This window comes from Colletes gigas, unplaced genomic scaffold (assembly GCF_013123115.1).
Source record: "Colletes gigas isolate AHSC1104 unplaced genomic scaffold, ASM1312311v1 Colletes_gigas_Sc00011, whole genome shotgun sequence".
Taxonomy (NCBI): domain Eukaryota; kingdom Metazoa; phylum Arthropoda; class Insecta; order Hymenoptera; family Colletidae; genus Colletes; species Colletes gigas.
In genome coordinates, this window is record NW_025106640.1 from 3,526,048 (window position 1) to 3,541,830 (window position 15,783).

General features: G+C 40.3%; 1 protein-coding gene across 11 annotated transcripts in view; it reads right to left on the reverse strand.

The window, feature by feature from the left end:
• Positions 1 to 15,783, reverse strand: part of LOC122398466 (phosphatase and actin regulator 4) — a 267,861-nt gene that overhangs the window by 21,611 nt on the left and 230,467 nt on the right. For 10 of the 11 annotated variants that reach the window (XM_043398329.1, XM_043398322.1, XM_043398331.1 and 7 more), the window contains one exon: positions 2,908 to 3,120. The exons of the other annotated variant lie outside the window; for it this stretch is intronic. In XM_043398329.1, coding sequence (XP_043254264.1) covers positions 2,908 to 3,120 — 213 coding nt within the window. The remainder of the gene's footprint in view (positions 1 to 2,907; positions 3,121 to 15,783) is intronic. 11 annotated transcript variants of the gene reach the window in all.

Consider the following 15,783-nt stretch of genomic DNA (forward strand, 5'->3'; position numbering starts at 1 on the left):
GGGATTAATAAGGCCTCCTCGATCGATGACACGCCGCCTTTTAGCTCAGTTTGCCCAACTTTCACGCTGTTAACTTGCTACTACGTTCGCCATGGAGTTGATTAACGCTCGCTCCGAGACTGACGACGGTCTCCAGCCCCGGGAATTACTTCTTTCGTATGCACCCGCCCTCCCTTAACAGCGTTCTCCAATCTCGACTCGCGATGCAGGCGCCTCGTATTTTTTATCGTGTATCCGTGTAAATATTTGATTAGAAAAATGGGGGATCAAAAACAGATGTGGGCGTGGAAACGTATTTAACCCTTGACGATCCAAAAAAGATATATTTCCAGAGTAATAGAGATAAGGAACTTTTAATAATAAAGTGTCATTAACCGTAAAGGGTTCATTGAGCAAATGTTATTTAAGTGCCACTGAACGAATAATTAAACTGGCTATTTCAGATCCGGTCAACAGAGATCTAAAATTAACCCTGATCGAACAGTAAGACTATAAATTCGTGAAAACTGTGCTCTCAAGTTCTTCGAATCGCCTAATAAATACACTCGAATAAAAGGATTAATACAAACACCTGTTAACAATACACACTGAAAGAAATGTACAAATCAAAGGAAATAAATCTCCAATTGAAAATCACAGCAGATTTGTGAAAATTCTTTTATTGGAAATTACGAGGAGGGAAAGTACACCAAGAATACATTGTAAACGTTCAATTTCTCCCTCGAGAACCATGCAAAGGATGCAACAGAGCCATCGCGATAAGAAAACTGAAGCTAGAGGAACTAAACATTCCATGGAGCGGTGAAAATAAGTGAAAATGAAAATGTTTCTCTACGGTTGAAATCTGCAAGATACGCGTTTCCTGATAGCGCGGTTCGCGTGTACGTCGAAAGATTTTGTTGGAAAGTAAATTCGAGACGGGCGGAGGGACAAGTCGAAGATAAAAGCGAACTTTGAAGTTTCGTGGGTAAACGGGAGTTTTAAAGGCGATTTTCGACGGGACGCGAAAGTTTATCGTTTCGCTGCTCTATCCCCCGGAGAAAACTTCCCGCGGAATCGACCGAGAACTTTCGGTTCTGGTTAGAAATGGAGATGCTGTTCCTTTTTATCGCGGGCGTTTTATTTAGCGAACTCTTCGCAGCCAGTTAGCGAAACACAACTTTCGATCTTTCCGTATCTCGCGATAAACGTCGTTGAAATTGCACGGAATATTTATTATCGTTAGATGTTATGCATTTATGGGAAATTTTAATTTTCAAGAAGCTATAGCAAGAGCATTATTAATTCTATTAATCATCATAGATCACGAGACACAAATTAAAAGGTGAATTTAATAAATTTTTATTAGCGTTACGTGGTCTCCTTTTCGCAGAATTTTCATTTTCCATGACGTTTGAGGGGCCTTAAAAAATTTGTCGCGACACCCCTCGTATAATTTTTGATTTTCGTTCGAACGTGGGACAACATTGTTTGGTTATTGCGCGTCGATACGCGAGAATTTAATATCCGGCCGTGTAAAAAAAAAAAAAATAGAGGAGCGTCGCGATATTAAATTGGCCACAACTTTTCTGATAATAGTAATACCGATACCATCGTTTCGTGCAACGCGGTTATCCGCCGTTCGACCTTCCGAACGATTTTTGTTCCCCCGATTCAGAAGTTATTATTTCAATCATAGCGCGACGGACGTAATCTGAAAAGCCGATAATCCGTATAAGCCGGCTGTATTATTTTTACTACTTTCTCGCGTGGACACAGAGCGTTTCAGCGTAGGAATTACAACCGATCGTCTGTAATCTGTTGCGAGATGGATCAGCGACGATGCGTAACGCCGCGAAAATTTTATTGCACTCTTTTTTTTCGCGTCTAAATTTTTAATCAACGAGCCTCCGTACTGTAAAACAATTATAAAGTTACCATAAAGTGAACTATAAAGTTTCTACGATGCGTTACTGTCGCTGGAACGTTGACAGCGTGAATTTCTTAAGGCATCAAACTTTCCATGCGATACGAAGTTTATGCACGGAGGAGAAATTCGTACTGAAAGTATGTTTTCATCGTCGATCTGCGTTAGGGATACATGCGACAGAATATTGCAATACGTGTACCTCTCTAATGTAATATAATATAATGGCTCAATCAGCTGGACAAACGCGAAAATTCGAAGCAATGGAGGAACGATTGACTTCTATGCTTGATACTCGTCGATCTGCGTTAGGGATACATGCGAGAAAGAGCATAATAACAGATACCCAAGTATAAAATTGAATAAACATCGATGGTCATAGGCTACAGGAACATCAAAATGTTTTTCTTGCAATGCTAGTTTGATGATGGAGGCGATTTTAATTTGTAAATTCTTGAATTTTTAGTACAATCAGAATATAGTGTTTAGAGATTAACGAAGATCCAATATAAATTACTTTCTTTGGGTCTCGTGTACCTATACACAAACTCGAGAACCACTGGACTCTCACACGAAACTCTCGTATCAATGATTCTTAAAATGAACACGAGATTCGTAAGTCGAAGAGATCCTCGAAAGACGACATTCAAAACACTACTATTGTCGAATTTCGTCTTCACTCTACGAAAGCTGAGCACGTTCATTTTAAGAAATCATCACATCGTCCCAATTCTTCCAGTTCGAAGGCTACCACTAACACAACCAATAGCCAACCCTCAGGAGCGACGTTCGTTTTAACAATCACTGCTCTTATTCTTCCAAACAATGAAAATGCAAACCAAGTCTGCACGGTTCCTTCGTGTTTCACCGTCCCAGGCGAACACGCATCGAGCAGGCTATTTCCGTACGAAGATAACTCGAGATACCGCGAGGGTCAAAGGTCGAGATTCCCCGGTAGCAGTTAAACGTTATCGGCCGTCTACGGATCAAACTGTACTCACTGTCGAACAGCTTGAGTCTCCTGGCTACATCCCTGGATACCGTCCTGGATACCAGGTTGTACGGCCTACACGGCTTTTGCTGGTCCCCTGAATTCGGGGATTCGGCCGAGACCGGCACGCTGCCGGTCGTTGCCGTGCCCTGAGTCGCTTGCGGCTCACCGCCCGGCGATACCGCGCCATTTGCACTCTGTTCAGTCTTTTCCTTCTTCGGCTCTGCAACAGAAAAAAAAAAGATTCCAGACCGGTCAGAGCGGGGCGGTGAAAACGTTCCGAGAATCGCGAGCGACCAGCTCCAGCCGATTCCTCTCTCCCTTATTTTTACGCCATATCCCCCCATACACTTTACTCGTTATCTTGGATAACGTGGGCTTGAAAATCGAATTTCAAATCAATAGCTAACTTCCTCCTTGGAATTAAACAGTTCGTTTCGTTTTACGAAGATTTCAGGTCGTAGAACTGCACCTCGAATTAGCTTTTTCTCAGCGAGAAGGCGAGATTGTCTTCTGAGATTATGATTTTGTGTATAATAAACTACGATTTACAGTGAGGAGCATAACAGAACCAATAACCGCGAGTTTTGTATAAATCATTATTTACTGCTAAGAATGTAGAAGTAATAAATAATACACAATATAATTTTAGCGCCATTTAACTTCACGACTTTTCTTTTAGTATACGTGCAATGAATTTTACAATATTCACTTTTATTCTTATTGTTTCACGACCGGTTAAATGATTTATATTTTTTTGTAAAAAACTCGACAAAATTCGGTACCAAATTCTGGTCAGCTTTCTATATAAATAGGAAATATATGTATAGGAAAGACGAAAGGAGAGAATCTTAAGTTTCCACTGTCTTAAAACAGTCGAACAACGCGTATTAAAAATACTAAAACTTTAGACGCGTGCAGTTCCGAAACTACTAGTGCTTTATCCATTTTTGAGCCACTGTTAGCAGCGGTAAACCTTCCTCTTTAAAATGGCTTTTGGTTTTCGACGATCGGACTTTCCGTTTAGGAGATATCGTAATTTATGTAAAAGGTAATTTTTTAAATTCCCGCTGCCCACGCGCTCTTCGCCTTACGAAAGCCTATTAACGCGTATTAAAAATACTAAAACTTTAGACCTGTGCAGTTCCGAAACTACTAGTGTTTTATTAATTATTGAGGTATTGTTGGCAGCGGCAAACCTTCCTCTTTAAAATGGCTTTTTGTTTTTGACGATCCGACTTTCCGTTTTCGAGATATGGCAATTTATGTAAAAGGTAATTTTTCTTAATTTGACTATCTCTTTCTCCGTCTGACGTGTCGCGCCGGACCTCCTTGTCGCACGTTGACCCATTGACCGAGTGACCGAGTGACGTCACGTTTACTATTTACTACGGTCACGTGCGGCCACTGCCCACGCGACGTAAACAATGAAACGTAAATAAAGCTTCGGACCCTCGTATCTCTGGAACTAGCCACCGCATCGACTTGAAACTAAAATCGCTGTATCTCCGGAACTAATAAAGCTATCGACTCGTTCAAACGCTCATTTTAAAGGGCATTTCATCCACTATCCAATGACTATAACAACTACTATAATTTTTGCTATCTTCTATGTTTTTTTTTACATTTACTTTGACGCTATATACTAAAAGAAGTTTCAGCAATTCCTATTGATTATATGATTGTTTATAAATTGTTTATTTAATTGAAAATGAATTTAAATTTGTATACAGGGGGTTTGCATAATTACTATGCCATTTTTTCGTAAATAATCGTTTTCTCTGGAATTAACTACGGTATCGACTTGAAAGAAAATTTATCGTTGTTACGTTTTCTTCTTCGAAGGATATATTTTCAACATCTAAGAGACGATTTTGTAAAATATCCTTGTGCATGTACTGATTCACGATGCCATTAATTCGGTGCAGTGAGCCAACACCAAATGCTGTTAGTCACCCTCAAAATATTATGCTCCAAGACGACACAAAACCCCAAAAAACAGTATTTAAACTTCAAAGTATCGTGGTTATTGTCTCAGTTATGCTCCTTACTGTACGTCCTCACAAGCTTTGTTACTAAAAAATTGCAACGTACAAGCACATTCATTTTGATTAACCTCGCCGTGGCTGTGCTCGTCACGGTTGTTGGTTAAAAATCCCAGGGCATTCGTTCCACGTCCACTTTGTCCGCGAGATTATCTCCGTGATATAAGCACGGAGGATATAAATTGCACGAGTTATTTGTCATCGCGAATACAAAACGGAAACGCATCTATCGATTCCCCGATTTCAAGCGCACTTTTTCCCCCGCCTCCATTGTTACTATATTTTCACCGAGGGGGGTGGAATAATAAATAACGGCACAATGAACAGAATCAACGAGTTAACAAGGATAATAATTCGTGTTTCGGGGAAATACAGAGAATGTTGGTACATAGCAACGATTATTCCTACGACCCAGTTGCTGAAAATCACTCTATACAGCGATTCGAGAGCATAAAAGGTTAAACGGTCGGGAAGAAAGGATCTCGATACGAAATCGCGCTGGTAAAAATAAATCGTGCGATCGCGTTGCCAGATGCTGGTCCAGATCGTTGACCATACGCCCCCGCGTCAAACTCTGTTTTCGTCATCCTTCATCGTCGGAGGATCGACGAACGTCACCCCCGGTGACTAACTCCTCTGTTTTCGAGCTCGTGCAAAATTTCGCGACTTCGAGCGAAGATAAACACGCCTTCGCGTTTCTTTCAACGTCCAAGCACTGGGAGGCTGGTAGATTCCACGCGGACCGAATTAACTTTTAAACAACGTACCGTTTGGAACGGTATCTCGACTTTTTGATGAATTTAATAGAGATCGAGACGACGCGAGGACGCGTAATTTAAAATCGAAATCGAAATGGACGGTGACAGATCGCTCGAAATGAGATTTTCGTCGCCTCGTGATACACGCGACTTGGCCTTCTCCGTTCCACCGGGGGTTACTCGTCCACTTGGAGAAGCGCCAATGGAATTCCGAAAGCTGCCCGTCGACGTGGCGTTACTAATAACGTCAACAATGTAGAGAGATCGAAGGTCGACTCGACAGACTCCGAACGGGGCGAAATCGACGTCGAAGATATTTTAGATGGGAAGTTGCGCGAGCCACGCGGAAGAATTTCCCCTGGAATTCCATAAAATATTGCCACGGAGCTAATACCTCTATATTACCCATCTTTCTACTCCACTTGTCCTTTAATTCTGATCTATCTTCGATAATTGGGAAATAATTCAATCCTCCAACGACTCACGTATTAATTCTAACACGAAATTTCTGTGCAATTTTAGTCTGGACACTTGGGACGACGAAAATGTATTTAGTCAACATAGCTTTACGAAACTACAAAATTGGAGTGTCTAAAATAATTGAATGCTCTATAAAAAGCAGGAAATCTCGCCTGTGTGCACCAAATGACTGCGCTATTTAAATATAACTCGCACACAACTTGCAATTCTACTTCACTGTTCTAATTTTTGCAACAAATGTTTCGAAATTTGGTAAACAGTCCGTGCAATCTCGAACACAAATTTAATAATTCCAACGTTTTTTTTTATTAAAAACACGAGTTCTCACCTTCTCGAAAGTCACGCTTCCCGTCCACTTTTAAGATGCAACTGACTCTCCGCGTCATGGTCAACCGTGTTCCGTGGAGCGGATTGGATCTATGATCGATCACTGGTTTCGATCGTGGAGATTGTCGCGAACGCGAGCGTGGTTCCGCGTACGCGGAAAGCACAGACAAGACTGTCAGAAGCTAGAAACTCGCTGGCTGAAAATAGACGAGAAACGTTGGACGGATTGCGCGACGAACACCGACGCCGACCTTCTCGACGCGCGTCCCTCGTTAGCCCAGATTCTTCATTGTCATTAGCCGCTACCGAGACAATTCGACGCGTATTCAACCCTCTATCGCGCGAATTTTACCCAATTTCCCCGTAAAAAAATTATTCTCTATCTTCTCGCGCAAGACAACGAGACGATTTCCATTCCGGTATTTATTTTTCAAAAAAAATAGAACGAACGTGTGCTTCGCGCTTCGTCGACGATGAAAATCTTTACGATCGATGCAGCACTGAAAATAACAGCTAGCCAACCGTATTTCAAACTTCTGCTCACGAAGAGTCTCGGTACTATTGTATATTTTCGACTGTTTTGTACTCCGATAAAACTGTCTTCGAGCGCCTGTAACATCATCATCCTCGAATATCCGAGGAACAATTGTTTTCGAAACGTAAATATTGCGTTTGGCAAGCCTACTGGTCTTCGGCAGTGTATTATTCGAGTTGTCCGAGCGAACGATCATGTGTTTCTTTGTTAAAAGTAAACGATCTTCATTTTTCAGTCGCTTGGAGAATCATTAAATTTGTACGCTCGAAGGATCTAGGTTTGAAAGCTTGCATCCAATTTTTGAACGATTTCGGAGTTCTTTGGTTATGCGGCCACCAGGGTTCAACGTTTGTTTCGAATACGTATTTAATTGGAGGCGTTTTTATCTGCATTATTAACCTAACGCCCAAGTCGAAGCAAAAATAACTTATTTTTCTGTATTTCGTGAAATCTAATCTTTGGATATTTATTATTATCAGTCATTATTTTCTCAAAATTTCATTAATATCAGTAAGGGCTACGTCTTTGACTTCTGTCAAATATAACTATAATAATTAATTGCACTTTGGTTATGCGGTCACCAGGGTTCAACGTTAGAGTTCGAAGCGTTTGAATGATCCAGTGGCGATCGCATATAAATCTGTCGCGCGCGACGGTAATGATTCACGAACCGTACCAAAGACGATGCAACAACTTTCGTTGCTAGTTGGACGCTGCACGAATGCCAGCTTCGATTCGCGTTTTCTATGCCAAGTGCAGGAACCTCGAGAATCGTGTGCATCGAGTGCATCGACGCGCCCGCACGCATCTCCCGCGAGACGTTTCGATGACACGTGCCAAAAGCACACAAAGCGTTGTCACAGTCCCGTGAATAAGGTACTGTTCGGACATTTGTCATAATCTGTTAAATGTATTTCTATCAGGAGAATTGTAACCATTCGCCTGAAATCTAAAATTCATATATGCTTCGCAGAACGATATCCAAGGTATAGAATTTAATTTAAATTTTGTATTTAAACATTTTTGCAGCGTACAGATCGCACATGTTTTATACAGGTTATTTTTTTTGTAGATTGAAAGTGTTCCATCAAAATCGAAGAGCTCCCGAAGAGTTGATGTTCCTTGATAAATCTTTTGTTCGAACACGCGATAGCGAGTCGCGGCGGATTATGTTCGTGACGCGATAAATGAGATCGTTTAACAAGGTAAACACGAAGGCTCATTGGAAATTATTACTGTCGCTGCGGGGGTGGCTGAAAATATTAAAAAAATACCGGTGGCTCCGGATATTATTAACGATAGAAACATATTTTCCCTGCTCGCGATAAATTCCATGAATAATCCGCGGAGAAAATTCCTGTTAACGACGCATTATTTAACAGTGATCCTTGCGTTGCAACATAGTACCGATATTCTCCTTTCTTATAATCGAAATGTTTGATATTTCATATTTTTTCTCTACTCTTAATATTTTGAATACGACGTGGATGGAACCGCCTGCCGGAAGTCGGCGTTTAACGCTTCGAAACGACCGTGACGCGTTCGCTGAGGCATTTCGTGTATGTTTCACAGTTTCCATTAAAACTGTGATATCATCAAGCTATATAAGGTCCAAGACGCAAAATATTCATGGCGCTTGCAGTGTACGAGCATAAAAGTATTTTTACTTTATCGACTAAAATTTCAAATCCTTCTAAAAAAATTATTTTTGATTGAGGAGGTTAATTATAATCATTTTTGGTAAATAGACATACCCCCGAAATCCTATGCAGTTTTGAGAAAAAAATTCAGGAAGTGCTGAAATTTTTCGGCGAAATTGAAAAGTTTCAAATCATTCTGGAAAAATTATTTTTGGCTGCGAGGGTCAATTACAATCATTTTTGGTGAATAGACATACCCTCGAAATTCCACGCACTTTCTAGAAAAAAATTCGAGAAGGTGTGAAATTTTTCTACGGAAAAAAAAATTTTAAATCGTTTTGGAAAAATTATATTCGGTTGCGAGGGTCAATTACAATCATTTTTGGTGAATAGACATATCCCCGAAATCCTACGCAGTTTCGAGAAAAAAATTCAGTAAGCACAGAAACTTTTCGGCGAAATTAAAACATTTCAAATCATTCTAAAAAAATTATTTTTAGTTGAAGGGGTCAATTGCAATCATTTTTGGTGAATAGACATACCCTCGAAATCCAACGCAGTTTCGAGAAAAAAATTCAGTAAGCACAGAAATTTTTCGGCAAAATTAAAACATTTCAAATCATTCTAAAAAAATTATTTTCAGTTGAAGGGGTCGATTACAATCATTTTTGGTGAATACACATACCCTCGAAATCCTACCTACTTTCTAGAAAAAAATTCGAGAAGGTGTGAAATTCGACAAAATTAAAAAATTCCAAATCGCTCTAAAAAAATTATTTTTAATTGAAGGGGTCAATTGCAATCATTTTTGGTGAATAGACATACCCTCGAAATCCCACGCACTTTCGAGAAAAAAATTCCTTACCGAAAAAACAATGTCTGATCAGAATGTCTGATTCTCCTGGAATTTCATGCTTACGTTTAAAATATCATAACTCCTGAATGGATTGGAGGATTTTAATGTTTCAACAGGCAAACATCGCGTATTTTGGTGAAGAATATGTAGAAATTCCAAGACTATTCGAAAAGTTGTTCCTTAACCCTGTAAATCATATAATATTCTAGTTGTTCCCTCCTTTTAATCGTCGATTAGTTTGAGGTAGATCTCTGGTTCCGTGATTCTCATTTTGTTCTCTTGGAGGGAACGAACAAGCGTCTTGTGTTCTTCGCGAGGCAACTGTGACACGTGCCCGCCTGTTATGGATCGGAAACACGTTCGCGGAACAATGACGTCTTCTGTCTTTCGACGGCACGCGCGAAATTGGAATCACCAGCCGCCACGCATGAGCTAACGGGCGTTATTTTCGGCCAAAGAGACGGCTGCAAATTGAACAAAGGGCGCGATGTGAAATTGCTGCCGGAGTGGGATCGTTTATTTTGCGGATGGTGTTTAGAGACAGACGGAAACGTTCCTTGACAATCTATTCCCGTAGTCCTCTCAATAGCAAAGTAAACGAAACGGAAAGTTCTGGACGAAATAAATTATTTATCTTCGTTACGCCAGTGTCCATCACCCGGTGACAGTATTAAAAATTGAAGTTACTTCGATACGAGTTTTATTTTATAACGTCAACTATCGTATTTACAGTAATTAGTGCAAGTACTTTCAAGCGATTGTAAATAAATTTAATTTCGCTTCGCGAGACATTAAAAGTGAATTCGCTTTCGATCCGTAATTCAACTCGAACGAAATGAAATTTAATTTAAAATTGCGAGAGGAGCGCGGAAATGTTTAATCACATATTTCTGCCCCGGCTCGGAATGAATGAAAATTGCAACATTAATTATATTTTTATCCTTCCGGGCTGGTACGGATTAACATATTAATTCGAATTTATTTGGGGAACAATCTTTAACCGGACGAACGCGAAGAATTAACAATGGATAATTTATGAAAATTATTTACAAAGAGTACATCTGTTAACCGTTAACTGTTATATTGTTCTGTATTGTTCGCTTGAACTGCACTATAATACATGATTTACAAGAATTTTAACAATTTCCCGTTCGCGTTGCAGCTTTAGTCGCTGGCTGCGAATAATTAAACGAAATTATAATTGCATTGTTATTGCACGAACCGCACAGTATCGTTTTCTATTAAACTGCAAGGGACCAAAATAGGAAATTGGGTATTTGTTATACCGTGTAAATTGAGTTAAAATGCTTTCTAATAAACCAGTAGTACGAGTAAATAACTTTAGATCCCAGTCTTCTACATTCAATTATTATTATTAATTCTTGTTCGTTTATTTACTTAACTATTAATAGATTTTCAGTTTGAAAAATATCCCTCATTCTTTGCCTTAGCTTTTTGAAAAGAGAACCCTTCAAACTTTCAATACCGAAATGCCGCGAACAAGTAGTACGAGTCAACCATTCTCGACCGAGAATTCTACATGCTTTTCCTTTCTTATCCACTCTCGAAATCTACTTGAATTTCGACGCATTCAAACTTCCTTCATCCTCTACCTCGTCTCTCTGTCGTTTTTTTCATACAATACACTATCAATGTACCAGTACATAGTCTTCGATATTCTTTAAAATATGAAATTTATATATTCAACAGATTTAATATTGTCAGATGCCAGCTTCTCAGCTTTGCATAGTATATAATCTTTCTTATTCATTGTGGAAACATACAATTTCTGTGTTCGATACAAAATATGAAATTCATACATCCAACAGATTCAATGTTGCCAGATGCCAACTTCTCAGCTTTGCATAGTGTATAATCTTCCCAAATCATTGTGGAAACATAAAATTTCTATGTTCGATACAAAAGATGGAATTCATACATCCAACAGATTCAATTATATCAGGTGCCAACTTCTCATCTTTACGCAGTATATACAACTATTTTCGACCAGTCCACATTCTCGTTATTCACTCAATTTCTTTCTATCTGCGACGACGGTTGTGATTGCATCGATCGCCACCGTCGAGCTTCATTCGAACGATAATACTAAACTGCAGATTCGCATCATTGGGTCAGCAACGCGTCCAATAAAAGCCAACGTTATCCGGCGAAGTAGCATTGTTTACGGTCCGCTCGAGTTTCGAGGGTGCTCCGACGATTTTTCTTCCCCCATTCCGACGTTCCCCTTTTATTTCCCTCGGTTTCGCGTACAACAGTTGCAACTTGGGAACTTCGGCCGCCGTTTATCGGCGGTTTCGTCCGCCGGGAGACCGGAAGTTCCCCGTAATTGCTTCCAGTCAACGAAACGACCCAGTATCTGGCTCCCCGGCCGATCTTATCGTCGTTCCCTATCGTTAACCGTGCACTTTCTTTCATTATACATTGTTATCCGCGGCTCGAGCGGCGAACGAAACGAAACGGGATTCAATTTGCGGCGTCTAAAAATAAATACGCCGCGGGTTAAACCAGCAAGCCCGCCGGATATCGAAGATGGAAAATGTTCGTTTGCAATTTCGTTTCGAATGCGTATTTAATTGGAGGCGTTTTTTCCCGCATCATTAACCTAATTTCCGCGTCGAAACAAAAATAATTTATACTTGGAAAACACAATTATACGATTTTTTAGATGTTTACTATTACTTGGATATGTCTTTGACTTCTGTCAACTATTCCTGTAATAATTAATTGCACAGTTATTGTTAGATTTAAAAGTTATTAACATCTCGAAAATACAGTTTCAACCCAGTTAACAAGGAAGGATGTGCTCGAGCCTGGACAGGGCGATCCTCGAAAAGAACCTCCGTTCATAAAATATGCAAGTTCAAGTTACCTCTACGAGATTAATCCGCGAATAGTTGCGGAAAATGGGCGCTCCATTCGAACAAATTTCTCGAAACAATTCTCGCCCCGGTGGCACGACCCACTTTTTCGCGCGACCTCGTTCGCGAACGGCCTTTTGAAGACGAGGAAGAGAGTAGCTAACAGCATTTCCGTTCGTCGAAAAGAATATAATCGATTTATACGACCGGGCGTTTTCGTTTTTCGAAATTGCGAAAAAAAAAAGAAGAAAAAACTGGCGGTTCAGCGTCGCGAATCTATTTCGAGGATCGGGCAACGCGCGAGTGAAGTAATGTAGGCCGACGCTTTGATGTTCCTAGCGTTGCAGAAGATACTTTCGTTCGGTACGGAAGCAATTTATGGCAGCCATCGAAACCCATCGTCCGATTTCCGATACATCTTTCATTACGTGCACAAAGTAAACCGTTCTCCTGATCCTGACATGGCGAGATCCTACTTCCTTTCAAGAGAAAAAAGAGAAAAAAAACCGTATCACAAAGTTCACTATTTACTTTATTAAATGACACTTAAATATCAAGCAATAATACAATAGAAATTACAATTCAGTTTATTGTTATATACATATCTGTGAAAGAACTACCATTGTGTTATAAAAACTGGTGAATTATTTTTAAAATTGTAACATTTCAATTATAAACGAAACTTTAGATTAATTCCAGCAGCATCGACGCATTAAGAATAATATATCTTGTGCTTTCAATTGATGAAACATGTAATTTCATCGAACGAAAATTATTAGAATTACGAAACGATCACCGCTCGAGGACGAAAATTGCTCGTATTAATTCCGACAGAGAATAATTAATATAATCATAAAGTCAACATCGCCGATGCATCGGACTGATCGAATTCATAGTGGTGACATCGACGTACCAGCTTTCGTCGTGCAAAATTACGCGTTGAAGCTGCTATTTACGTTAAAAAAAATATATATAAACGCTCGACGCTTCCAGGGAGGAATTCGTCGTTTGACAAATTTCAACGCGCTTCTATATGTTCGTTTAATTCGCGTGTAACGACATAATCCCAAAATGCAACGAGGTGGGTGCACCGCGCGGTTGAAACTCGCAGAATAAATAGAATGTTTCTGGAGGAACTTTCGACGCTGTTCGTACTTGACTAATTCGTACAATACCCGCTAACACGACGCGCAACGGGACTCGACGAGAGTTAAGTCGCGGCAGACAACAACTTATCAAGTTATACGTCGTGACGAATTTAGCAATTTTCCCTTCCGCGTTAACTTCGACGCATAAGTAATTCTCGTTCTCTTTCTGCGTTTCGCGATACAGCCAGCCATTATCTAACACCGTGCTGAACAATCATTACACATATTTTATTATATCGCAGAAATTATTTCAGGTGAAGATTGAAACAAATTCGATTATTCGCATCGAATCAGAGTTAGAACATTTAAGCAGAAAATTTGAACCAATTTTCTCCGATCAAGGCAGCGGTAAATTTCAATGTTTGTTAGAAAATATTGTCCCCGAGGCTTCCGGGAGCTTTCAGGCCGGGGTGAAGAAGAAACAACATCGATTAAAAGTATCAAGGAAAATTTAAGCGCGTAAACCTCGAGGTGGAAACTGACGCGGAAGAGAAACAAGCGAGGGGCCGTAGACGACGTGTACAAAGAGCGGGAAAGCGTGTTGCGGAATAATCAAGTGCAAGGAGAAAGGGCGATAAACGTTCTTCATCACGGTCGAGTGAAAACGCGCGATCCCCGAGGGACGATTCCGCCGGCCATCGCTTTTGCCCGCCACGGGTTTCGCTGATACGAGCTGCGTCGCAAGAAGCGTGCAATCTCGTCGGTGGCTCCAAGATGGATGCCTCTGGGCCCCCTTTGGTTCCCGTTCTCGTACACGCTGGGAATTCCTACCACGCGTTACGGTGCTGGTAACGCGACGTTAAGCGTCCGCGAGGAGAGATATACGGGGACGGTAAAAATTTGTCGTTTCAATTTTTACTCGCGCACGTAACGGAAATAAGGATAAGGAGTCGTGAGAAATGGACCCAGGCCACCGAGACTACTTCGTGGATGAGTCATAGTTCAGAAAATTCTTAACAAAGAATAACGAGTAAATCGTAACTTTATCGGTGACTAGACGAAGTCATACTCGAGGAGTTTCGATAGACAAAGTTTGTGAATTTAGTGTTGCCGTCTTGCTTTGAGAAAAGTTCCTTAATGGAAACTCTAACGGAGCTCGAATTTTCGCAACATCGAATCTACCGCGAGTATCTCGTTGCAGGGGAATCGAAATTGCAGCAATTTGAGAGAATTGTCGATGCAAGGATGATTCCATCCGGGACCAGGGACTTTGTGGAGTTTAGCGGATGCTCGAGCCACTCGAGGATCCTAATGATAAAGCTGCAGTTCATGGAAAATGTCGAAGTTAATGCACCGAGTATCGGTGAATATTTGATCGTAAAATATACTTAGAAAATATTCTAATATTAAATGCCAGAAGATTGAAGTGAATCGATACGTCCAGACGGAGTTTGAATGTTCGACGTTTACCACAGCATTTTATCGAACGTTCATTTTTCAAACAATGTATTACTTTCAGAGTATTGGTTGCCTCGTTCGAGCAGATGATCAAATCCGCCGGATTCGCTAATTACGTTAAACGTTCGCGAGAGAATAAAGTTAAAGCGAATTTACGCGGCAAAAAGCATGTCGAGGAAAAGTATAATTTTTACCTGGTACAGAGAATGTTTCGTTAACTTTGTTGCAGAGTTTTCCCTTTTAACGCAGCGCCGGTGCAACTTTTTGCTAAACCTAACGCGGAAAGGATTTTCACACTACGTTTGAAACGAAATTTAAAAACGTTATTACGGTTTTTTTAATCTATATTCTCGCGTACGCGATATGTCTGACCACGGTCGATCCAATTCCCCTTACGGTCTTCACTTTCACGGTTTGCTTTGTTTTATACTCTGATAATAACAAAAGCGTGGATTAAATTCGAGAAGACTCGTACACGCAAATAGAAGAATTTTTCTAATTATTTTGGTTCATACTATTTTACTTGCAAGTTTCACTGCGTACTCCAGACGTGTTTTTCTATTTACAAAACGCGAGGCTAAATAAATTCCAGTTTCTTCGAAAAAATTACCGTTTTATTTTTACGCGCTTTATACTATACTTGCATGTTTCGAAGATGAAAAACAAAAGCAAATAAATTCCACGGACTTCAAAGACCGCCTCGCTGACCGTACGGAAGAAAAATAAATTATCCGCTTTCCACGAATCGTCGAATGCACTCTTATTCGAGAAATCGGGCTATTCTTAATTCGCGAATTTGTTGATTCGACGAAACAACTCG